The sequence below is a fragment of the Pristiophorus japonicus genome, chromosome 8 (genome assembly GCF_044704955.1).
Source record: "Pristiophorus japonicus isolate sPriJap1 chromosome 8, sPriJap1.hap1, whole genome shotgun sequence".
NCBI lineage: Eukaryota > Metazoa > Chordata > Chondrichthyes > Pristiophoridae > Pristiophorus > Pristiophorus japonicus.
Genome location: NC_091984.1, coordinates 125,282,588 through 125,308,663, shown reverse-complemented (window position 1 = coordinate 125,308,663; position 26,076 = coordinate 125,282,588). Strand labels below are relative to the sequence as shown.

General features: G+C 45.7%; 1 protein-coding gene across 1 annotated transcript in view; it reads left to right on the top strand.

Moving 5' to 3' along the window:
* Window positions 1-26,076, top strand: part of qsox1 (quiescin Q6 sulfhydryl oxidase 1) — a 175,188-nt gene that overhangs the window by 103,009 nt on the left and 46,103 nt on the right. The window contains exons 7-8 of the mRNA XM_070886224.1: window positions 4,054-4,185; window positions 13,433-13,562. Of these exons, the coding sequence (XP_070742325.1) occupies window positions 4,054-4,185; window positions 13,433-13,562 (262 nt within the window). The remainder of the gene's footprint in view (window positions 1-4,053; window positions 4,186-13,432; window positions 13,563-26,076) is intronic.

Here is a 26,076-nt window from a genome sequence, read left to right as displayed (position 1 = left end):
ACTTTTAATTTCAATTAATTTTAAATATGTGAGGTGTTTTTTTTGTTAATTGTGCTGTGTTTCTTGTTTTAGTGGGGTATTCTCATTGAAAGTAATGGGAGCCCGTACAAACAGAGCTCCCATTATTATCAATGAGAATACTAGATAGTGATTGGTGGTCCAGGCCGTTAAAGGGCCGTGCACACAAAAAATAATTAAAGGGATCATTGTCTGTAATGTAGGAAACATGGCAGCCAATTTCCCAGAAACAGCATCTGCTTTTTTTTTAGCGATGCTGGTTGAGGGATAACTATTGGCTAGGATGCCGGGGGAGAACGCCACTGCTCTTCTTCGAAAGAGCCATTGTTGCAATGTAAGAACCGCGGCAGTCAAAATTGTGCACAGCAGGCTCCCACCAACAATAATGTGGAAATGACCAGATAATCTGTTTTAATGATGTTGGTTGTGATTTGGGGGCGCGAGTGCTGCCCACTAAGCAGAGAAAGATGGTTTAGTGGAAGGGGGTTTTGGAGTGAGGAGAAGAAACCCTTAATTAGGTGGCTGAAGTTTCTTTAAAAAGGTGAACCAATAACTGGAAGTCTCCCAAGTTTTGGGGCTGAAGGGACCACGTTCCCTCTAAGCTGCTCGTGGTCGAATAGCTCTCTGCTGGTCCCGCACAGCCAAGGATTGGCCTTTCCTATGTTAAGTTTCGCGTGTGCGCAAAACTGTGAATGGGCCGCGCAACCCCTTAAAGGGATTGTGCACCCGCCCAAAAAAATTGAGGGGGAACATTGCTGAGGGAATGGGGGCAGGGAGTGAAAATTTTACAAACAATGGAATGAAAATTGCGGTCAGAGGCTTCCTTCGTACGAACGCCTCTGACCCGAAAAAAATCTCTGAAGCTACCTGGTGGTCACAGAGAAACTTAGGATTCTGGTTTGAGGCCTTAATTCTCTGTGCAGTGCATGGGAACATGTCTTCCAGGTACAGACATCTATGTTGGAATCACGTGGACCTGGACCGCCAATCACTTTCTAGTATTCTCATTGATAATAATGGGAGTTCTGTTTGTATGGGCTCCCATTACTTTCAATGAGAAAAAAAAACCCTAAAGCAAGAAACAAAGCACAATAAACAAAAAAAAACACCTCACATATTTAAAATTAATTGAAATTAAAAGTAATTAAATGATTTCGAAAAAAATATATTTTGGGGAATTTTTTTTAATGTGTTTTAATAGGGTGAAAAATAAACTTACCTTAATGGACAGGGTTTTTAATATAAAAATGAATGATTACATTTAATTTTTCTATGTATTAGTGTTATGCTGGTAAAAGTGGACTATTCGCCTGCTTTTACCAGGCCTAAAACTTTGAGGGACATTCACTGGGCAAGAGTTCAGCCCAATCTGTTCCTTCTCCCGGGGAAATTTTGACAGATCGGAAAAGCTGGCACTTGGCACATGCGCGTTGCGCCCCGAGAACCGGATTTTGTGAGGCCTTGCCGGGTCCATGCGCACTTTGTACGTACCCGGCGAGGCTGCGAATTATGGCCCAATATGGTTCTTTCACTGTTACAAAAAAAAATCTTTCCATAAGTACTGGATGAAGGAACGGTTGAAAAGCCGGCTTACTGTCCCCAGCACCCTCTCCGGTGTTTTCAGTCGCCGTGTCCGAAACAGTTAATGTTTCGCTGCATGGAATATGAACAGGATATTGTACGACTCTCGCACAATAGTAAAATGTTCCAAACTGTTGCATGAAAACAATAGCGTTTTTCAGGGTGACTGAACAGAGGCAACTGGTGCGATGGGCGAGTTAAGTGACAAGCAGATGGGACGTTCTCTCAGTGAATGGATGATTAATGCCGGGGAGCTGTGCGGTGGCACAGAGCAAGCAGCAGCGGGGCAGCGCGCCGCATTTGGCTAAATAGAACTTGCCAGGGTGAATTTCATCAGAGCCTGAGGGACAGATGTGGGAAGAAGCTAAAGTCAAGTGTAAGCCTGTCCCAGGCCGCAGCCTCCCTTTCCACTGTCTCCCGTGACAGACGCCGGGGATAATTGGATGGTGCTGATGACATTATCAAAGTGCCAGGCTTTCTTCAGAGTTAGTGGAGGGGAAAATTATTTGTGATCAAGTATGAGGCCTCCATCTGCTCATGGTTAAACAGTGATCCAGAGACCTGCGTGTCTTAAAGAGGGGATATACAAAACAGTAAATATCAGGCTGCAAGGTCACGGGGAATTAATGGCAGGGCATGTTTGGGCACTGCTTCTTTCAAACTTTGAAGACCACCCAGCTACTTTAGTCTGCCTTCCATTGCTTCTTGTCCCTTCACTTTTGCTTCCTTCTGTTTTTCTCATCTCTTTCTCTCTTTCTTTCTATTCTTTCTCTGTTTTTCTCTGTAGTCATCTTTTCTCATCTTTCTATCACTTTGTTTCTCGCTATCTTTCCCCTCTAACTCCATCTCTCTCAGTTTGCCTGTCCCATCTTTTTCTTTCTTCCCTTTCACAGAGCCCAAGATATTGGCGGGTCAAAGTTTGGTTTCTTACGCCACCCATTACCGCCGCAGCAGGGTAGCTAACGGGCGGCTTAAGTGCTTACCGTCGGCAGCAACCGGGTTCCTGGGCTGTTGGAAAATTTAGTCGGGCGGTGGGGGCAGCAGCAAGATTTACCGTTGCGCGTTCGGCCGCCACCCTCGTGGTGACGTCATCGAGTGTGCAGTGCCCCCTTGCCGCTGCTGTTGGGGAATTAGGTGAGTACGGTGGCCTTACTAATGTCCATACAGCCTGGTAAAGCTGCCAGGACATGAGGGATCCCAGGGCGGTAGCGTCCAGGGATCAAGGTAAGTGGTTATGTTTATTTTTGTTAGCAGTTAGTTATTAATGGGCTCAGTGGGGAAGTTTGTGGGTGAGGGAAAGTGTTAGAAACATTTTTTTTCATTTTTTTACTCGCATGCCGCTGCCTACCGTTGGGAAATTCAGTGGGCTTCCTGAGCTGCCGCTTCATTGGCGCCCGAAGATAACTGTGCAATGCCACTTTTAGCGCTGCTCTCTCATTTTTGGGTGGCAAAATTGAGTTCTGCATTTTGAGGCGGCACCTACCGCCTGGCTTTAAAATCAGCACTCAGCCGGTGTCACCGCCTCAAAAACGGCAGGACCGAATTTCGATCCCCAGGGGTGGTGACTAAAATCTTGGTCAAGGAGATGCGTTTTAAGGAGGGTCTTAAAGATGAAGAGGGAGGGGGACAGTCAGAGAGGTTTAGGGAGTGAATCCCATAGATTCAGAACTGGATAGCTGAAGGCTTAGCCGCCAGTGGTGGAACAAACGGAGGATGAATGCAGAAGAGGCTAAACTCTGAGGAATAGAGATTTTGAAAGTTGTCCGGTGGGGGGGTGGGGAGTGTTGTAGGGCTGGTGAGATAGGGTGTGCAAGGCCATTATTTTCATCACTCTAGCATAGAAGGCCATGCCTAGGCCCCAAAGCTCTAGAATTTCCTCCCTAAACCTCTCCGCCTCACTACCTCTATCTCCTGGAACTTCAGACTTTGCCACCCTTCCCTTGGTACATGGAGTGATATCGTAAACTCTGAGTTCCCTCACTAGAGTCATGTGCAGTGGTGATACTAATGTATTACTGCCAGTCACCCAGTGCCACCCCCAGTGAATAGGAGCAGTGCTTAAGAATGGGAGTGGGCATCCAGCTGAGGTCGAGGAACTTCATCTCTTTCACTGAAATGTCATCGTCCAACTCGAGTCTGACTGAAACCGATAACACATCTTTCTTTTTCTACCCCCACCCCCACTCCCCCTCGCGCCACGGATGTTCAGGTAAGATCTGGTGAAGCATCCTCCCTTTGTCTTTCAACATGTGTTGCAGACGATTAGCAGGCAGACTTCGCCAGCGATGGGTACAGAATGGCAACTCAGGGAATGGTGTGTGCCAAGCCTGCGAGTCGGGCATTACTGGGGAACCTGGAGAAGGGGAAGACAAATATTTCTGTATCGAAAGAGATGGTTTGAGGTGAAACTATGCACCTGCTTTGTTCTGAATCTGGCTGCTTCCCGATCCACAGGAAAATGCCAACACGCACTTTCTATACGTATTACTTGCAGCGGTTGCCGGGGGTGACGCGTGGCGCTTACAAGCTGACGGTATCGGATTCTGCAGATGGGGTCACGATGCCACCATGGAAAAACTTCGACAGGTAAGATGTTTCGAATGGCAGGGTAAATGTGACGGGCCACAGCTTTAGCCCTGTCACACCCCCGCCCACCACCTCCCCTCTGCTGGGAGAACTTCTGAAAGTTCCAGGGGGTTGAGATAGTCAGGGGGTGGGGGCGCAATAAAGCTGGGCTTGCTGGTGGAAGCTGAGTTGCAATGGCTGTGCTGTACCATCTCTTTCTGACACTAGAGGGAGCCCTTGACCCATCCTCCTCCCATCAGGTGGTTCTGGCCAGGCTCTCCTATTGGCTGCCGTTTAGATTCAGCACCTGGTCAGCGAAAAGCACAGCAAAACCAAGCCCCAGGGTGAGAAGGCCAAGTGCCAATATTAGGCCACAAGCGATGCCTCGACGTGAGCAGCTCGCTGAGAGGGAAGGCTTTCATCCCATCAGTTTGAGCTGGGGCTGGCATCTATCTGCCATGCCCAGAGCTGGACAGTGGGGTTGATCTAATGTTTACTTTGCTAATATTTAATATTTATCTAAAACCCCAACAATGAATGATAGCTTCACATCATATAATACCAAAATACTTGGGATGTGCACTTCTGTTCAAAAGATCAGACTTCTCGGTGACGGTGTTCTTTTTAGAAATGTCCACAAATGCCACTCAGAAGTCCAGACTGGTTCAAAACCGAATTGGATGGGGGAACAGCTTCAACTGGGGCTTGATTGAAACTCCAGTCCCAGAGGTGAATAGACAGAGTTCTGGCCCCTGGCATCATCCAGCTTGACATAGACAATCTCATGGTCCATTTATCAGCCTTGGCCACATGCTCTGCACATGTCCCAGAGGATGGGTGCAGAGGCGGATTTCCAATGATGCCAAAGGTGAGAACACGAGTAGCCATGCCAGGATTATTTCTGAACTGCAAGTGAGTCCAGAACCCCCCCAGTCGGCCAGCCCACCATTTTCACAGGACCGCCGGTGACAGGACATGAAATCAGTCCGACCTCTGACCCCTGAGCCATGCAATGGGACGCACCTGGTACAGCTCCAGATCAGTGCTGAGCAGGCTTCCCTGTACTTGATTCAGCGCATAACTAGAAGTTCCGCAAACGGTTCTTCATTTTGGGTTTGGGCCGAAACCTGGCATGGATTACTGGAAGTAACTAGCTCTTAATTAAATAGCAAGGCTAAATGTTTACTTGACTGTGGTCAATGACGGCCCACAGTGAAGTACCCAATTCTCACTTTTGTGATGACCTGCCTTGTGTCAGTTTCGAGAGTAATTGCATCCCTCTGAGAGTGTCGGGGTGTAACTGTATCCCTGTCTCAGTGTCTCAGTGTAACTGTATCGCTGTCTCATTGTCGGGGTGTAACTGTATCCCTATCTCAGTTTCTCATAAGTACATAAGAAATAAGAGCAGGAATAAGCCATTTGGCCCCTCGAGCCTGCTCTGCCATTTAATACAATCATGGCTGATCTGATCATGGACTCAGCTCCACTTCCCTGCCCACTCCCCATAACCCTTTATTCCCTTATCGCTCAAAAATCTGTCTATCTCTGCCTTAAATATGTTCAATGACCCAGCCTCCACAGCTCTCTGGGGCAGAGAATTCCATAGATTTACAACCCTCTGAGAGGAGAAATTCCTCCTCATCTTAGTTTTAAATGGGCTGCCCCTTATTCTGAGACTATGTCCCCGAGTTTTAGTTTCCCCTATGAGTGGAAATATCGTCTCTGCATCCACCTTGTCGAGCGCCCTCATTATCTTACATGTTTCAATAAGATCACCTCATTCTTCTCAACTTCAATATATGTAGGCCCAACCTACTCAACCTATCCTCATAAGCCAACATCCTCAGCTCCAGAATCAACCGAGTGAACCTTCTCTGAACAACCTCAAATGCAAGTATATCCTTCCTTAAATACGGAGACCAAAACTGTACGCAGTACTCCAGGTGTGGCCTCGCCAGTTACCCTGTACAGTTATAGCAGGACTTCTCTGCTTTTATACTCTATTCCCCTTTGCAATAAAGGGTAACAATCCTGCTTTCCTGATTACTTGCTGTATCTGTATACTAACTTTTTTTTTGTTTTATGCACAAGAATCTCTAGATCCCTCTGTACTGCAGCACTTTGCAATTTTTCTCCATTTAAGTTAATAATTTGCTTTTCTATTCATTCTGCCAAAGTGGATAACCTCACAGTTTCCCACATTATACTCCATCTGCCAAATTTTTGCCCATGCACTTAGCCTGTCTTTATCCCTTTGCAGATTTATTGTGTCTTCCTGACAGTTTGCTTTCCCACCCATCTTTGTATCATCAGCAAACTTGGCTACATTACACTCAGCCCCTTCATCCAAGTCATTAATATAGATTGTAAATAGTTAAGGCCCCAGCACCGATTCCTGCGATGACCCATTTATCCTGACTCTCTGTTTTCTGTTAGTTAGCCGATCCTCTATCCATGCTAATATATCTTCTCAATCTTCTTCGCTGCAATGCTCCACCTCACACTCAACAAGCTCCCCGCTGGAGTGGAACTAAACTACAGAACCAGCGTGAACCTGTTCAATCTTCGTCATCTCCAGGCCAGATCCAAGACCATCCCAACCTCTCGTCGAGCTACAGTACACGGACGATGCATGCATCTGCGCACATTCAGAGACTGAACTCCAAGTCATTGTCAACATCTTCACTGAGGCGTACAAAAGCATGTGCCTTACACTAAACATCCGTAAGACAAAGGTCCTCCACCAGCCTGACCCGGCCACACAATACTACCCCCCAGTCATCAAGATCCACAGCGCAGCCCTGGACAATGTGGACCACTTTCCATACCTCGGGCAAGGGCAGATATCGATGACAAGATTCAACACCATCTCCAGTGCGCCAGTGCAGCCTTCGGCCGCCTGAGGAAAAGAGTGTTCAAAGATCAGGACCTCAAATCTGCCACCAAGCTCATGGTCTACAGGGCTGTAGTGATACCCGGCCTACTGTATGGTTCAGAGACGTGGACCATATACAGCAGACACCACAAATCGCTGGAGAAATACCACCAATGATGTCTCTGCAAGATCCTGCAAATCACCTGGGAGAACAGATGCATCAACATTAGCGTCCTTGACCAGGCCAACATCCCCAGCATCGAAGCACTGACCACACTCGACCAGCTCCGCTGGGCAGGCCACATTGTTCGCATGCCTGACACAAGACTCCCAAAGCAAGCGCTCTACTCAGAACTCCTACACGGCAGACGGGCCCAAGTTGAGCAGATGAAATGTTTCAAGGACACGCACTGTTATATATCTGGATTTGTATATACTCTGTACAGCCACCAGAGGGCTCATTCCCCGGAGCCCCAAGGGATCTCATAATCCCTTGGGAGCACAGGTATTTAAGAAGGCTTCACAGGTTGGAGAGGTACTCTGGAGACTTGCAATAAAAGACTACGGTCACACTTTACTTTGAGTCCACAGTGTTCAGTCTGACTCTTTCTCCGTACACTACAACTGGCGACGAGATACAGGTAGCGAACCCAAAGATGCAGAGAACAGTGGGCATCCTGGAGAAATTCTCGGAGGGAGATGATTTTGTGGAACGACTCGACCAATACTTCGTGGCCAATGAGCTAGATGGGGAAGAGAGCACTGCCAAACATAGAGCGATTCTCCTCACCATCTGTGGGGCACCAACGTATGGCCTCATGAAGAATCTGCTTACTCAAGCGAAACCCACAGAGAAATCGTACGACAATTTGTGCACACTGGTCCGAGAATATTTGAACCCGAAGGAAAGCATTCTGATGGCAAGGTACCGGTTCTACACCTACAAAATATCTGAAGGCCAGGAAGTGGCGAGTTATGTTGCCAAGCTAAGATGCCTTGCAGGACATTGCGAATTTAAAGGACATTTGGAGCACATGCTCAGAGACTTTTTCGTACTTGGCATTGGCCCCGAAACCATACTTCGCAAACTTTTGACTATAGAGACCCCAACCTTGAGTAAGGCCATAGCGATAGCCCAGGCGTTCATTGCCACCAGTGACAATACTAAGCAAATCTCTCACCACACAAGTGCTGCTACAAGTACTGTGAACAAAGTGATGATGTTTTTGAATCGTAATGGACAGGACAGGTCACACATACCTGCAGCTACACATCCGCAGATGTCTCAGAGTCCACCATCAAGGGTGATGAATGCTGCGGGGGTGATCATCGTTTCCATTCATGTCGAGTCAAAGGATACATTTGCAAGGGCTGTGGAACAATGGGACACCTCCAACGAGTGTGCAGACGAGCTGCTAGGCCTACTAAACCTGCAAATCACCACGTTGCAGAGGAGGACAGATCCATGGAGGATCACGACGAAACAGAACCTCTGATAAAGGAGGCAGAGGTACATGGGGTGCACACATTCACCATGAATTGTCCCCCGATAATGCTGAAGGTTGAACTAAATGGACTCCCGGTGTCAATGGAGCTGGACACGTCGTCCATCATGGACAGTCCATCATGGGCAAAAAGACTTTCAAAAGGTTAAGGTGCAACAAGGCCTCACGGCCAATCTTAACTCCAATTTGCACGAAACTAAGAACTTACACGAAAGAACTGATTCCTGTAAACGGCAGTGCTACCGTAAAGGTCTCCTACAATGGAGCGGTGCACAAGCTATCACTCTGGGTGGTACCAGGCGATGGTCCCACACTCCTCGGCAGGAACTGGCTGGGAAAGATACGCTGGAACTGGGGCGACATCCGAGCACTATCGCCCGCTGACAACACTTTGTGTGCACAGGTCTTAAACAAATTTCCTTCGCTGTTCGAATCAGGCACCGTAAAATTCCAAGGGGCAAAAGTGTAGATCCACCTAATTCCGGGGGCTCAATCCATCCATCAAAGGGTGAGATCAGTAACGTACATGATGAGAGAAAGGGTAGAAATCGAGCTCGACCGGCTACAAAGAGAGGGCATCATTTCACCGATCGAGTTCAACGAGTGGGCCAGTTCTATTGTCCCAGTCCTCAAGGGAGACGGCACCGTCAGAATCTGTGGCAATTACAAAGTAACTATCAATCATTTCTCCCTGCAGGACCAATACCCACTTCCAAAAGCCGACGACCTCTTTGCAATGCTGACGGGAGGAAAGATGTTCACGAAGCTGGATCTGACCTCAGCCTACATGATGCAGGAACTGGAGGAATCAGCGAAGGCCCTCATCTGCATCAACACGCACAAAGGTCTTTTTGTTTCTAACAGATGCCCGTTTGGAATCCAATTAGCGGCGGCAATATTCCAGAGAAACATGGAAAGTTTACTGAAGTCAGTCCCGCACACCGTAGTCTTCCAGGACAACATCTTGGTCACAGGTCGGAACACAGTCGAGCATCTGCAGAACCTGGAGGAGATTCTTAGTCGGCTCAACCGTGTGGGGCTCAGATTAAAACGCTCGAAGTGCGTTTTCCTGGTGCCTGAAGTGGAGTTCCTGGGAAGGAGGATTGCGGTGGACGGCATCAGGCCCACCAACGCGAAGATGGAGGCAATCGAGAATGCATCGAGGCCACAGAATGTGATGGAGCTGTGATCGTTCCTGGGACTCTTGAACTACTTTGGTAACTTCTTACCGGGTCTCAGCACACTGCTAGAACCACTGCATGTCTTACTATGAAAAGGGGGTGAATGGGTTTGAGGCAAAAGCCAAGAAAATGCCTTTGTAAAAGCGAGAAAATTGTTATGTTCAAACAAATTGCTTGTGTTGTATGATCCATGTAAGCGTTTGGTACTAGCATGTGATGCGTCGTCATATGGCGTCGGGTGTGTATTGCAACAAGCCAATGATTTTGGGAAACTGCAATCAGTTGCTTATGCATCCAGGAGTCTGTCTAAGGCCAAGAGGACCTACAGCATGATTGAAAAAAAAGCATTAGCGTGTGTCTATGGGGTAAAAAAAATGCATCAATACCTGTTTGGGCTAAAATTTGAATTGGAAACTGACCATAAGCCACTTATATCCCTGTTTTCCGAAAGCAAAGGGATAAATACCAACGCATCGGCCCACATCCAGAGATGGGCGCTCACATTGTCCGCCTACAACTATGCCATCCGCCACAGGCCAGACACAGAAAACTGCGCCGATGCTCTCAGTTGGCTGCCATTGCCCACCACCGGGGTGGAAATGGCGCAGCACGCAGATCTACCCATGGTTATGGAAGCATTTGAGAGTGAACAATCACCCGTCACTGCCCAGCAGATCAAAACCTGGACAAGCCAGTACCCCTTATTATCTCGAGTCAAAAGCTGTGTGCTTCATGGGAGCTGGTCCAGTGTCCCAATGGAAATGCAGGAAGAGATAAAGCCGTTCCAGCGGCGCAAAGATGAAATGTCTATACAGGCAGACTGCCTTCTGTGGGGCAATCGAGTAGTGGTCCCCAAGAAGGGCAGAGACACCTTCATCAATGACCTCCACAGCAGCCACCCAGGCACCGTAATGATGAAAGCAATAGCCAGATCCCACGTGTGGTGGCCTGGTATCGATGTGGACTTAGAGTCCTGCGTTCACAGATGTAATACATGCTTGCAGTTAAGCAATGTACCCATGGAGGCGCCGCTAAGTTTATGGTGTTGGCCCTCCAAATCGTGGTCTCGGGTACATGTCAACTATGCAGGCCCGTTCTTGGGTAAAATGTTCCTTGGGGGTTGTAGGCGTGTACCCCAAGTGGATTGAATGTGAGATAATGTCGGCTAGCACGTCCGCTGCCACTACTGAAAGCCTGCGGGCCATTTTTGCTGCACATGACTTACCCGATGTCCTGATGAGCGACAACGGGCCATGTTTTACCAGTGATGAGTTCAAAGAATTTATGACCCATAACGGATCATGTCACATCTGCCCCATTTAAATGAGCATCCAATGGTCAGGCAGAGGGAGCAGTGCAAACCTTCAAGCAAGGCTTGATGAGCGTAACTAACTGAAGGCTCACCGCAGACTCGCCTATCCCGAGTCCTGCTTAGCTACCGCACGAGACCACATTCACTCACTGGGATCCCACCTGCTGAACTGCTCATGAAAAGAGCACTTAAGACAAGGCTCTCATTAGTTCACCCTGATCTACATGAACAGGTAGAGAGCAGGCGTCTTCAACAAAGTGCATACCATGATAGCGCAAATGTGTCACGCTAGATTGAAGTCAATGATCCTGTATTTGTATTAAATTATGGGCAAGGTCCCAAGTGGCTTCCCGGCACTGTCGTGGCTAAAAAGAGGGGAGCAGGGTGTTTCGGGTCAAACTTTCAAATGGACTCATTCACCGGAAACACTTGGACCAAATCAAACTCAGATTCACGGACTATACTGAGCAACCCACCTTGGGCCCTACCTTTTTTGATCCCCCAACATATACACCAGTGGCAACCGACACCACAGTTGACCATGAAGCAGAACCCATCATCCACAGCAGCCCTGCAGGGCCCAACACACCAGGCAGCCCAGAAAGGCTAGCTGCACAGCAGCCCAGCGAGGGCCCAACAAATGATTCAACAACACCAGCCTTCACACCGAGACGATCAACCAGGGCAAGAAGGGCCCCAGATCGACTCACATTGTAAATAGTTACACTATTGACTTTCGGGGGGAATGTTGTTATGTATGTGGACTTGTGTATATTCTGTACAGCCACCAGAGGGCTCATTGCCCGGAGTCCAAAGTGATCTCATAATCCCTTGGGAGCACAGGTATTTAAGAGTGCTTCACAGGTTGGAGAGGCACTCTGGAGACCTGCAATAAAAGACTGTCACACATTACTTTGAGCTCACAGTGTTCAGTCTGACTCCTTCTCCATACACTACACGCATAAAGCCTCCTTGATAAAATGCAACATCCCCACCGACACCTGGGAGTCCCTGGCCAATGACTGCCCTAAGTGGAGGAAGTGCATCCGGGAGGGCACTGAGCACCTCGAGTCTCATCACCAAGAGCATACAGAAATCAAGCGCAGGCAGCAGAAGGAGCGTGCGGCAAAGCAGTCCCAAACACGCTTTCCTTCAATGACTGTCTGTCCCACCTGTGACAGAGACTGTAATTCCCGTATTGGACTGTTCAGTCACCTAAGAATTCATTTTTAGAGTGGAAGCAAGTCTGCCTCGATTTCGAGGGACTGCCTATGATGATGATGATTCCCCCAATCCGGTGAACTTTTATCTTGTGCAGTAACCTTTTTATGTGGCACCTTATCGAATGCCTTCTGGAAATCCAAATACACCACATCCTCTGGTTCCCCCTTATCCACCCTGTTCATTACATCCAAAAAGAACTCCAGCAAATTTGTCAAACATGATTTCCCTTTCATAAAACTATACTGACTCCGCTTGATTGAATCATGCTTTTCAAAATGTCCCACTACTGCATCCTTAATAATGGACTCCTGCATTTTCCCAATGGCAGATGTTAGGCTAACTGGTCAATAGTTTCCTGTTTTCTGTCTGCCTCCTTTTTTAAATAGGGGTGTTACATTTGCGGTTTTCTAATCTGCTGGGACCTTCCCAGAATCCAGGGAACTTTGATACATTATAACCAATGCATCCACTATCACTGCAGCCACTTATTTTAGAATGCAAGACATCAGGTCCAGGGGACTTGTCTGCCTTTAGTCCCATTATTTTACCGAATATTAGTTCTTTAGTGATAGTGATTATATTAAGTTCCTCCCTCCCTATAGCCCCTTGATTATCCACTATTGGGATGTTTTTAGTGTCTTCTACTGTGAAGACCGATACAAAATATGTGTTCAAAGTCTCTGCCATCTCCCTGTTTCCCATTATTAATTCCTCAGTCTCATCCTCTAAGGGACCATCATTTACTTTAGCCAGTCTTTTCTTTTTTATGTACTTGTAGAAACTCTTACTATCTGTATTTATATTTTGTTCTAGTTAATCTATCTTCCTTCTCTTTATTTTTTTTTTGTCATTCTTTGCTAGCTTTTCAAAGTTTCCCAATCCTCTGGCCTCCCACTCGTCTTGGCCACTTTATATGCGCTTGTTTTCAATTTGATATCATCCCTTATTTCATTAGTTAGCCATGGATGGTTATCCCTTCCCTTACATTCTTTCCTTCTCATTAGAATATATTTTTGTTGAGAGAGTTATGAAATATCAGTGTAACTGTATTGCTGTCGCATTATCTTAGTGTAACTGTATCCCTGTCTCAGTGTCTCAGTGTAGCTGTATCCTTGTCTCTGTGTCGAGGCATAGCAATTTCGTTGAATTTTTCTTGTGACCTTGTTTGCAGTTCCAAAGTGTACATGAGTGATCTGGAGTCCGCACTTTACTACTCCCTCAAGGTGGAGGTGGGAGCGCACCAGGTGCTGACGGGAGAGACCCACACTGCTCTGAATCGCTTCATCTCTATGCTCACAAAGGTTAGTTGGACAGTTTGTTTGCTTATGTGTCACGGGGATTTGAACTGCAATGAATTCAACAGTACTTCTGAACAAAAATGAAATTGTCGTTAAAACTGGATTAAGTGACATCTCATCAATTGGATCTAACATGAATCCTGATGGGGAGAAATTGGCCATCCGTGCACACGTTTTTTTCGGTGATATTTCACCGTTTTTTGCCGGTAAAAGGTGCTCGCCTAAATTGGCCAAAGTTAACGACTGGCGGTTTTGAAATATTGCCAAAAAGCGGATCAATGACGTTCAACGCCAAAAAAAATGCTCCGTTTAAAATTGGCCGTCCGGTGAACCCGTACTCAAGGTAAAAAAAAATGCCTGAGAAAAGCCTGCGTTGGAAGCCCCAGAAACAGCGATAGGTATGAAGACCTATAAAAAAGATAAGTTAAAGTTTTTATTTTTTAATTCATTTTCAGCAGTTCATTAGTTAAGTGTACCCTGAATATTTTCTGATTGTTTATTTTTTTGTTTTTGCAATTTTTTTTGCGTGTTTTCTCCCCTCCCAGTGCCTGTATTTTTGGCGGTGATAGGCCTCGAGCTAAATTTGGCGAGGACCGTGGTTTCCACTGCGAATCCTCGTGCAATGCTGATTTTTACCGACGGGCGCATTTTTTTTGTCAATTTTACCCCCTTAAAAAACGGCAAAGTTATTAGTGGTATTTTTTCCATTAAATAACAGGGAAAAAACTGATATGGCCAAAAACTGAATTTCTGGACCAATGTCTTTAAAATACTTCACATTGCTTCCTTCTCTCTGTTTGCCACTTTTGTGAGTAGTCTGATGGTGAATCCATTCTATTTTTTGTCTTGGGATAGAGTTCCTGACGGGGAGGAATTTAAATACTATTTTCATCACTGTGGGATTTCATAATGCAGTAGCACTTTTTAAAGGAACTGTTTTGAGCAGAGTAATGATTTCTCTGTGTAACTGAAGTTGCTCTTTATTCAGCAGGGCAAGGGTTATTTGCTGTGTAATTGCACAGGGTTGCTGTTTATTGAACAGGCTAAGGATTACTCACTGTGTAACTGTGTAGAGTTCTGTTTGTTCAACAAGTAAGGGTTAATGTATAAGTGGGGAGTTTCTAATTCTATAGGGTAAGGACTACTGAGTGTGTAACAGTTGAGCTAATATTATTGAGTAAGATGGACTGAACTCGATGCTGCATCTTTTGGTTCAAGAGCAGACTTGGTTGTGAGCAATTTTCTCCCAACCTTGGTGTCAAGATAGCACTGATACTTTTCACACTATTTATATTGAATCTGTATTCTTCTTCTTAGGCAGTCCCTCGGAGTCGAGGATGACTTGCTTCCACACTAAAAATGAGTTCTCAGGTGACTGACAATGCCGGACCTACAGACTCTGTCACAGGTGGGCAGACGGTGGTTGGAGTGCCTGGGTTGACGCATGCTTCTTCTGCTGTCGACTCTTGGCTTCAGCTTGCTCTCGACGAAGAGACTCGAGTTGTTCAACGCCTTCCCAGATGTTTTTCCTCCACTTTGGGTGGTCTTGGGCAAGGGATTCCCAGGTGCCGATGGGGTTGTTGCACTTTTTCAAGGAGGCTCTGAGGGTGTCATTGAAGCGTTTCCTCTGCCCACCCGGGGCTCGCTTGCCATGTCGGAGCTTTGAGTAGAGCGCCTGATTTGGGAACCTCGTATCAGGCATGCAGACGATGTGACCCGTCCAGCGGAGCTGATCGAGCTGATCGATGCTTCGATGCTGGGGATGTTGGCCTGAGCAAGGACACTGATGTTGATGCGCCTATCCTGCCAATGGATTTGCAGGATCTTGCAGAGGCAGCGTTGATGATACTTCTCCAGCATTTTGAGGTCCCTGCTGTACAAAGTCCATGTCTCTGAGGCATATAGGAGGGCAGGTATCATTACTGCTCTGTAGACCATGAGCTTAGTGCCGGGTTTGAGGTCCTGGTCTTCAAACACTCTCTTCCTCAGGCAACCAAAGAATATAAAATGGTGCACCATCACTTCTTGTTTATCACATCACACGTCTTGCATCATGTTTTGATGTCACACTTTTTAATTTATTTAAGTTTCATTTTCTCAAAACAACAATAAATCATTAATTAAAAGCTAGCAAATGTACAAATCAAAAGTAAGCAAATCTGCAACAAATCAAACATGAGCAGCAACTCAAATCTACCAATAAAGCAATGCGGAACCTTGACCAATAAAATTGGTCAAAATACTTTTGGCGGAAAAACTCTCCACCATTTCCATTTCTTGCCCCTCTGCCTGCCGACAGTGCGCTGAAAATAATTTTTCTAACAGAATAAAATCATCAACCAAGTTGCACCTTTCACAGCAGCCTAATGAAATGTACCTCTCACACTGTCCTGACGTCTCTGAGCACATCCACTATTCGGTGCAAACGGAAGTGTGCCTTTGCTCCTGCCGTAAAATGATTTTGACGTTTTTGTTTTTCCACAAATGATTTGAAAACAAACTAAGTCATACATTCATGGAAGAATAAAGTTTAAAAAGTTTTTTTTTAAGACAAGTTGCAGATTTAAATGATCAAATGCTTAATGTTTACCAGAGCCTGCAGTTTATTACCTCTGCACGCTTGCAGTATTGTGGAGAAGCCTGGCACCGGGCCACATATCTGCTTTTTTTTTGTCTAAAAGCCTTATAGAAATGTAAAGCATGAACTTTCAGACTTTAGCTGAGGAAAATTCTAGAAATATTTTCAGTGACAACAAAACTGACCATGGAGAGCTTGTTTTTTTATTGTTGTTTACCCCAACTCTTCCCATATCATTGAAAATTTCTGACAGAATAAAAACAAGAGACCATTTTTGGCTTGAAGACTATTTCTGTGTACAACAACAACTTATTGCATTTATATAGCACCTTTAATGTAGTGAAACATCCCAAGACGCTTCACAGGAGTATTATAAGATTAAAAAAATTGACACCAGGCCGCATAAGTAGAAATTAGCGCAGGTGACCTAAAGTTTGGGAAAAGAGATATGTTTTAAGGAGCGTCTTGTGGGAGGAAAGAGAGGTAGAGAAGCAGAGAGGTTTAGGCAAGGAGTTCCAGAACTTGGGCCTAGGCAACAGAAGGCATGGCCACCAATGGTTGAGCAATTATAATCAGGGTTGCTCAAGAGGGCAGAATTAGAGGAGCACAGACATCTCTGGGTGGGGGGGTTTGGGGGCTGGAGGAGATTACAGAGATAGGGAGGGGGCGAGGCAGTGGAGGAATTTGAAAATAAGGATGAGAATTTTGAAATCGAGACATTGCTTAACCGGAAGCCAATGTAGGTCAGCGAGCACAGGGGTGATGGATGAGCAGGACTTGGTGCAAGTTAGGACACGGGCAGCCGAGTTTTGGATCACCTCTAGTTTGCATAGGGTAGAATGTGGGAGGCCAGCCAGGAGTGAATTGGAGTAGTCAAGTCTAGAGGTAACAAAGGCATGGATGAGGGCTTCAGCAGCGGATGAGCTGAGGCAAGGGCGGAGAGGGGCGATGTTACGGATGTGGAAATAGGCGGTCTTAGTTATGTTGCAGATATGTGGTCGAAAGTTCATTTTAGGGTCAAATATGACATCAAGGTTGCGAACAGTCTGGTTCAGCCTCAGACAGGAGTTGGGGAGAGGGATGGAGTCGGTGGCTAGGGAATGGAGTTTGTGGCGGGGACCGAAAACAATGGCTTCGGTCTTCCCAATATATAATTGTAGAAAATTTCTGCTCATTCAGAACTGGATGTCAGATAAACAGTCTGACAATTTAGAGACCGTGGAAGGGTTGAGAGAAGTGGTGATGAGGTAGAGCTGGGTGTCATCAGCGTACATGTGGGAACTAAAGCTGTGTTTTTAGAGTATCAAAACAAAATCAAGCATTAACTTTTGAACATTTTATGAGGTAACGTTTGCTTTTTTATCCAATTTTATGTTTGTTAAAGCTGTCGTGTGCTTGTTCCAGAGGAAAGGTTTGCTTTTATCATGAGAACGAACTTGGAAACAGTTATTGTTCTTTATACATCTGCAAGAGAAAAGGAATTGGTATTTAGAAAGCACCTTTCACTCACTCTATATGCCTCAAAGCACTTCACAGCCAATGATGCATTGTTGTTTTGTAGGCAAACCTTTAGTGGTTAAAGGAGACAATCATTAATTACTAGGGGACCGAGGGTCTAGCGAGAAGGGGGAACTGAGGGAAACCCTTATTAGTCAGGAAATGGTGTTGGTGAAATTGAAGGGACTGAAGGTCAATAAATCCCCAGGGCCTGATAGTCTGCATCCCAGAGTACTTAAGGAAGTGGCCCTCGAAATAGTCGATGCATTGGTGGTCATTTTCCAACATTCCATGGACTCTAGTTCAGTTCCTATGGATTGGAGGGTAGCTAATGTAACCCTACTTTTTAAAAAAGGAGGGAGAGAGAAAACAGGGAATTATAGACCAGTTAGCCTGACATCGATGGTGGGGAAAAGGCTGGAATCAATTATTAAAGATGTAATAGCAGCGCATTTGGAAAGCAGTAACAGGATCGGTCCAAGTCAGCATGGATTTATGAAAGGGAAATCATGCTTGACAAATCTTCTAGAGTTTTTTGAGGATGTAACTAGTAGAGTGGATAAGGGAGAACCAGTGGATGTGGTGTATTTAGACTTTCAAAAGGCTTTTGACAAGGTCCCACACAGGAGATTAGTGTGCAAAATTAAGACACATGGTCCTTTTCAAAATGGCAGGCAGAGACTAGTGAGGTGCCGTAGGGATCAGTGCTGGGACCCCAGCTATTTACAATATAAATTCATGATTTAGACGAAGGAATTGAATGTAATATCGCCACTTTTGCAGATGACACTAAGCTGGGTGTTAGTGCGAGCTGTGAGAAGGATGCAAGGAGGCTGCAGGGGGACTTGGACAGGTTAGGTGAATGGGCAAATGCATGGCAGATGCAGTATAATGTGGATAAATGTGAGGTTATCCACTTTGGTAGCAAAAACAGGAAGGCAGATCATTCTCTGAATGATGACAGAATAGGAAAAGGGGAGGTGCAAAGAGACCTGGGTGTCATGGTACATCAGTCATTGAAGGTAAGCATGCAGGTACAGCAGGCAGTAAATAAAGCAAATGGCATGCTGGCCTTCGTAGCGAGTCGATTTGAGTAAACGAGCAGGGAGGTCTTACTGCAGACCACACTTTGAGTATTGAGTGCAGTTTTGGTCTCCTAATCTGAGGAAGGATATTCTTGCTATTGAGGGAGTGCAGCAAAGGTTCACCAGACTGATTCCTGGGATGGCAGAACTGATATATGAAGAAAGACTGGATCGATTAGGCTTATATTCACTGGAATTTAGAAGAATGAGAGGGGTTCTCATAGAAGCATATAAAATTCTGACAGGATTGGACAGGTTAGATGCAGGAAGAATGTTCCCGATGTTGGGGAAGTCCAGAACCAGGGGTCACAGTCTAAGGATAAGGGGTAAGTCATTTAGGACCGAGATGAGGAGAAACTTCACTCAGAGAATTGTGAACCTGTAGAATTCTCTACCACAGAAAGTTGTTGAGGCCAGTTCGTTAGATATATTTAAAAGGGAGTTAGATGTGGCCCTTATGGCTAAAGGGATCAAGGGGTATGGAGAGAAAGCAGGAATGGGGTACTGAAGTTGCATGATCAGCCATGATCATATTGAATGGTGGTGCAGGCTCGAAGGGCCAAATGGCCTTTTCCTGCACCTATTTTCTATGTTTCTATGTTTCTGAATAACTTTCCATAATTCTATTTAATATTTTAACTGTACAGGCAATTCACCTCCTTATAAAACAGCGTACCCTCCCTCTTCCATCAGCAATGCCACGGGAGGTCCACTGATACCTTTCTTTACTTGTGATGCAGTGATGGATTTTGTTGGTAAGATCTTCTGCCCCTTTCATGGGTGATCACTCCTGAAACTGGCACTGTTAAAACAGTGCTTTCCATCCTGGCTATTTTTCCTCTTTCTACATTTCACTGCAGTGTATTATCAAATCACTGGGCTATGAAACGATTCCCACCGCCTATGAACTGAGGGGAGTGAGTGTCATATTCCCCTTCGATGGTGACAACCTGAGGTAACCAGTGATTTTGGTTGGTGGGACCTCATCGTCACATGATCACACTTCCAGGCATGGCACAGTTGGATCCATGATGGCCACTGCTGTCCCACAGTGTGGTTCAGGTGGGTGTGGGAGGCTGTGAGATAATTGATCTTTTCAGAAACTAACCTCCATCCCCAATTTTTGTAATCCTTTTTTCGCCACCATTTCATACTCACTTTCTTTGCCACCATTTTGTACTCCCTCCCTTATCCACCATTTAATACTCACTTTCTTTACCACAAGGGTGGCGAATTCCTCTGCAAGCCGCTTTTCGATATAATTTGCTATTCCCTGATGTGCCGTGCTCTTGCTCTGCCGCAATAGCATTGCGTAACGAAGCTTCAGCAATGAATACAGGCAACTCGAGGAACATGTAAAAGAGTCTCTGAGTGGTAGTAATTGAACCTTGGGCAGAGACATTGGAGGGGGATTATGGCTCACAAAACAGCGTTTGAGCCACTAAATTAATTCATTACCTTGTAATCCACTCCCAACCTGACTCCTCCCTTCATAGAATCTTACAGCGCAGAAGGAGGCCATTTGGCCCATCGCGAACTTGTGGTCAACAGTTAATGCAAATAATATTGTGCTTGATTCCTCATAGGCTTCAGCAGATCTGCTACAACGCGCACAGCCAGCCTCACTGCAGGGCAGTTTGGGATTTGCGCTAACAGCTAGCTCTGCAGTGTAGCTCCGGAGTAAGGCAGGACCGGCTGAGTTCTGGGTTGGTGGTGCAAGACCAGTTTGCAGCAGCAACTGAAATTCCATCCTGTGCATCTGGAGCACCAGCCTTTGAGTTGGTAAAGGTTTGGTGGGAGGCAACAATTAATCAGAGCTTCCAGCTGCAGACACCGTCCCGTCAGCTCTCCATTCTGTGGCTGAAGTTCTATGGCTGTTATACCGCGGGTAGCTGGTTTTTCCGCCTCTGGGTGACCCGGAGGTTAGATTCAACGTTGACACACATACACGACCTCTGCAGCTGGGCAGCTTTCTGTACTGCCATGAGGCTTTCGGCCCCCCGGCAGCTCTGATATTGCCCCCCCACCGCCCCCCCCGCACTCTCCAACGCCCATGAGCTGCCAACCCCCACTCCCACCCCCCGCTGACGTCCAGCTGGGCTGTCGAGTCAAGTCGAGTCGAGCCATTTATCGAGGCTTGACCGCCCGACCCCCTGGATGATCAGCAAGTGGTCACGGAATTGCGGCCTCGACCTTTTCAGCCGCTGTCTGCAGGGTCGTTAGTCACACACAAAGGACGTTGGCCGAGATGAATGGGTTTTGTCTGCTGGCAAAGTGAAGGGAAAAACATCCAGCAGGTAAAGAAAGGAGGAATCTGGCTCTTCAGGGAGGTCAGTCTGATGCCGGTATCAAATTCTTCCAGCCCACAGACGAAAGCTCTTCGATTCGACAATGATTAGAAGCAAAGTGGCACATTTTTCATTTCACATTTTAAAAGTTAATATTTTGAATTGTCTTGTCGCAAAAAAGGAGTGTTTAAAGAAGTGGAAAAAATTACAGAAACTGCAAAGAGCATGATTACTGACGGCCCATTTAACACAGAGTATGTCACCTAAATGTGATGAACTGAATACCTTGCAGGCATCAGTTCTCTCACCTCTGGCCATCTGCACTTTCACCCTGGTACCAATCGGTCCTTGTAAGCTGTCTTTTTCTATTTCATCGTCAAGAACAATTTGCATTGATATAGCGCCTTTAACATAGTAAAACTCGCCAAGGCGCTTCACAGCAGCAATTATCAAACAAAATTTGACACCAAATCATGTAAGGAGATTTAGGACAGGAAGCTTGGTCAAAGAGGTAAGTTTAAAGAAGCCTCTTCAAGAAGGAGAGAGAGAGGTGGTGAGGTGGAGAGATGTCGGGAGGGAATTCCAAAGCATAGGGCCTAGGGCAGCTGAAGGCATGGCCACCAATGGCAAAAGAAGAAAGAAAGAAAGACTTGGATTTATATAGCACCTTTCACGACCACTGAACGTCTCAAAGCGCTTTACAGCCAATGAAGTACTTTTGGAGTGTAGTCACTGTTGTAATGTGGGAAACGCGGCAGCCAATTTGCGCACAAGCAAGCTCCCACAAACAGCAATAGAAACATAGAAACATAGAAAATAGGTGCAGGAGTAGGCCATTCGGCCCTTCGAGCCTGCACCGCCATTCAGTGAGTTCATGGCTGAACATGCAACTTCAGTACCTGCATTCCTGCTTTCTTGCCATACCCCTTGATCCCCCTAGTAGTAAGGACTACATCTAACTCCTTTTTGAATATATTTAGTGAATTGGCCTCAACAACTTTCTGTGGTAGAAAATTCCACAGGTTCACCACTCTCTGGGCGAAGAAGTTTCTCCTCATCTGAGTCTGAAATGGCTTAGCCCTTATCCTTAGACTGTGACCCCTGGTTTTGGACTTCCCCAACATTGGGAACATTCTTTCTGCATCTAACCTGTCTAAACCCGTCAGAATTTTAAACATTTCTATGAGGTCCCCTCTCATTCTTCTGAACTCCAGTGAATACAAACCCAATTGATCCAGTCTTTCTTGATATGTCAGTCCCGCCATCCCGGGAATCAGTCTGGTGAACCTTCGCTGCACTCCCTCAATAGCAAGAATATCCTTCCTCAAGTTAGGAGACAAAAACGGTACACAATATTCCAGGTGTGGCCTCACCAAGGCCCTGTACAACTGTAGTAACACCTCCCTGCCCCTGTACTCAAATCCCCTCGTTATGAAGGCCAACATGCCATTTGCTTTCTTAACCGCCTGCTGTACCTGCATGCCAACCTTCAATGACTGATGTACCATGACACCCAGGTCTCGTTGCACCTCCCCTTTTCCTAATCTGTCACCATTCAGATAATAGTCTTGTCTCTCTGTTTTTACCACCAAAGTGGATAACCTCACATTTATCCACATTATACTTCATCTGCCATGCAGTTGCCCACTCACCTAACCTATCCAAGTCACTCTGCAGCCTCATAGCATCCTCCTCGCAGCTCACACTGCCAAACAACTTAGTGTCATCTGCAAATTTGGAGATACTATATTTAATCCCCTCGTCTAAATCATTAATGTACAATGTAAACAGCTGGGGCCCCAGCACAGAACTTTGCGGTACCCCACTAGTCACTGCCTGCCATTCTGAAAAGTACCCATTTATTCCTACTCTTTGCTTCCTGTCTGCCAACCAGTTCTCAATCCACGTCAGCACACTACCCCCAATCCCATGTGCTTTAACTTTGCACATTAATCTCTTGTGTGGCACCTTGTCGAAAGCCTTCTGAAAGTCCAAATATACCACATCAACTGGTTCTCCCTTGTCCACTCCACTGGAAACATCCTCAAAAAATTCCAGAAGATTTGTCAAGCATGATTTCCCTTTCACAAATCCATGCTGACTTGGACCTATCATGACACCTCTTTCCAAATGCGCTGCTATGACATCCTTAATAATTGATTCCATCATTTTACCCACTACCGATGTCAGGCTGACCGGTCTATAATTCCCTGTTTTCTCTCTCCCTTCTTTTTTAAAAAGTGGGGTTACATTGGCTACCCTCCACTCCATAGGAACAGACCCAGAGTCTATGGAATGTTGGAAAATGACTGTCAATGCATCCGTTATTTCCAAGGCCACCTCTTTAAGTACTCTGGGATGCAGTCCATCAGGCCCTGGGGATTTATCGGCCTTCAATCACATCAATTTCCCCAACACAATTTCTCGACTAATAAGGATTTCCCTCAGTTCCTCCTCCTTACTAGACCCTCTGACCCCTTTTATATGCGGAAGGTTGTTTGTGTCCTCCTTAGTGAATACCGAACCAAAATACTTGTTCAATTGGTCTGCCATTTCTTTGTTCTCCGTTATGACTTCTCCTGATTCTGACTGCAGGGGACCTACATTTGTCTTTACTAACCTTTTTCTCTTTACATATCTATAGAAGCTTTTGCAGTCCATCTTAATGTTCCCTGCAAGCTTCCTCTCGTACTCTATTTTCCCTGCCCTAATCAAACCCTTTGTCCTCCTCTGCTGAGTTCTAAATTTCTCCCAGTCCCCGGGTTCGCTGCTATTTCTGGCCAATTTGTATGCCACTTCCTTGGCTTTAATACTATCCCTGATTTCCCTTGATAGCCACGCCACCTTCCCTTTTTTACTTTTACGGCAGACAGGGATGTACAATTGTTGTAGTTCATCCATGTGATTTTTAAATGTTTAAATGTGATAATGACCAGATAATCTACTTTTTGGGTATTTTGATTGAGGGATAAATATTAGCCAGGACACCGGGGATAACTCCCCTGCTCTTCTTAGAAATAGTGTCATGGGATCTTTTACGTCCACGTGAGAGAGCAGATGGGGCCTCCGACAGTGCAGCACTCCCTCAGCACTGCACTGGAGTGTCAGCCGAGATTTATGCGCTCAGGTCCCTAAAGGACCAAAGACACAATGAAGCCTCACTCGTTTGTAGCATTCGATCAGGGGGAACAAACACAAGTCCTGTCCCCTCTTCAAAGTTCTCCGTTGCAGTCATGAGATCTACCACTGCATTTACTTACCAGTTTATTGCCCTCTCCTTTGAATTTCACCGACTGAACACACACTAAGACTGGTCAGTGAAGTTGAAGTGGACGGTGAACTGATGTAGTGCTGAGACTGCAAATGAACGTTTTGGGGACAGCACTGGTTTTTACTGAACCTGCGATGTAGTCAGCAAGTCTCCAGCCACTCACCGATGTGCGCTCCGCTGTTTACAGTGGCGGGCAGCATTTGTGGTTTAACCGCTTACCCTATGTTCATCAACAGACCCATTGCCATTTCAAACAGCAGATCTGTGCACCAGGTTGAAACCCTGAGCAGCATTTATTCACGCTCCCCACGGGCGTGTACAAGGTGCGCACTCACCCGTGGAATCCCCGCAGGTTTAGGTATGCGAAGCGCATGCAGCTGAACCCGGAACTTGCGACCTGTCAAGAATCCTCTTCACCGATCCACCACATCCGAAGGAGAGTTGGGCTATTACCCATGCCCAGCGAATGTCCTTCAAATTCTTATGACTGATAAAAGCAGGTGTAAGGCCTGCGTATGACTTTTAAAGTACAGAAAAAAAAAATTTAAATTTAAACATTTAACATCCTGTTAAATAAGGTAAGTTTATTTTTAGACCCTTTAATTATATAAAAAATTATTTTTCAAATAATTAATTTTTTGTTTTAAATAATTAAATTCCATTTTTATTATTTTGAAATATGTGACTTTTTTTTAAAGTTATTTTCAGTGTTTCTGTGTTTTTGGGGGTATTTCCATTCATACTTATGGTGGTTCCGTATATAGGGAACCATCATAAGTATGAATGGGAATACCCCTACTCTGATAGGTTGAGCTGGCCCACATGATCCCAGTGATGCATACGAAGCCTATACGCTGCTGGGATACGTGGGTGCCGACAGTGGCCTTCGTGTAGAGGCCCAGGACTGCAAGTCTCCGAACCTCTGGGACCACCGTCGAAATTTCGTAGAAATTTGTGCGGTCAGAGGCATCGGCCCGTGGGGAAGCCTCCGACAGCAAATTCTGAGCCTTTGTTTTCAACCACTCTGTTCTATGAGAACTTAAAGAGGTAGCCATGGAAATAGTAGATGCATTGGTTGTCATCTTCCAAAATTCTATAGATTATGGAACAGTTCCTGCAGATTGGAGGGTGGCAAATGTAACCTCACTATTTAAAAAAGGAGGGAGAGAGAAAACGGGGAATTACAGACCGGTTAGCCTGAATCAGTAGTAGGGAAAATGCTGGAGTCTATTATAAAGGATGTGATAACGGCACACTTAGATAATATCAATGGGAGTCGACAAAGTCAACATGGATTTATAAAAGGAAAATCATGTTCAACAAACCTACTGGAGTTTTTTGAGGATGTGACTGATAGAATAGATAAGGGAGAACCAGTGGATGTAGTGTATTTGGATTTTCAGAAGGCCTTTGATAAAGTCTCACATAAGAGGTAAGTGTGCAAAATTAAAGCACATAGGATTGGGGGTAATGTATTGGCATGGATTGAAAATTGGTTAACTGACAGGAAACATAGAGTAGGAATAAACAAGTCTTTTTCGGGGTGGCGGACAGTGACTAGTGGAGTACCATAAGGATCAGTACTTGGGCCCCAGCTATTCACAATATATATAAATGATTTGGATGATGGAAACAAATGTAATATTTCCAAGTTTGCTGACGACACAAAACTAGGTGGGATTGTGAGTTGTGAGGAGGATGCAAAGACACTGCAAGGCGATTTAGATCGGTTGAGTGAGTGGGCAAACACATGGCAGATGCAGTAAACCGTGGATAAATGTGAAGTTATCCACTTTGG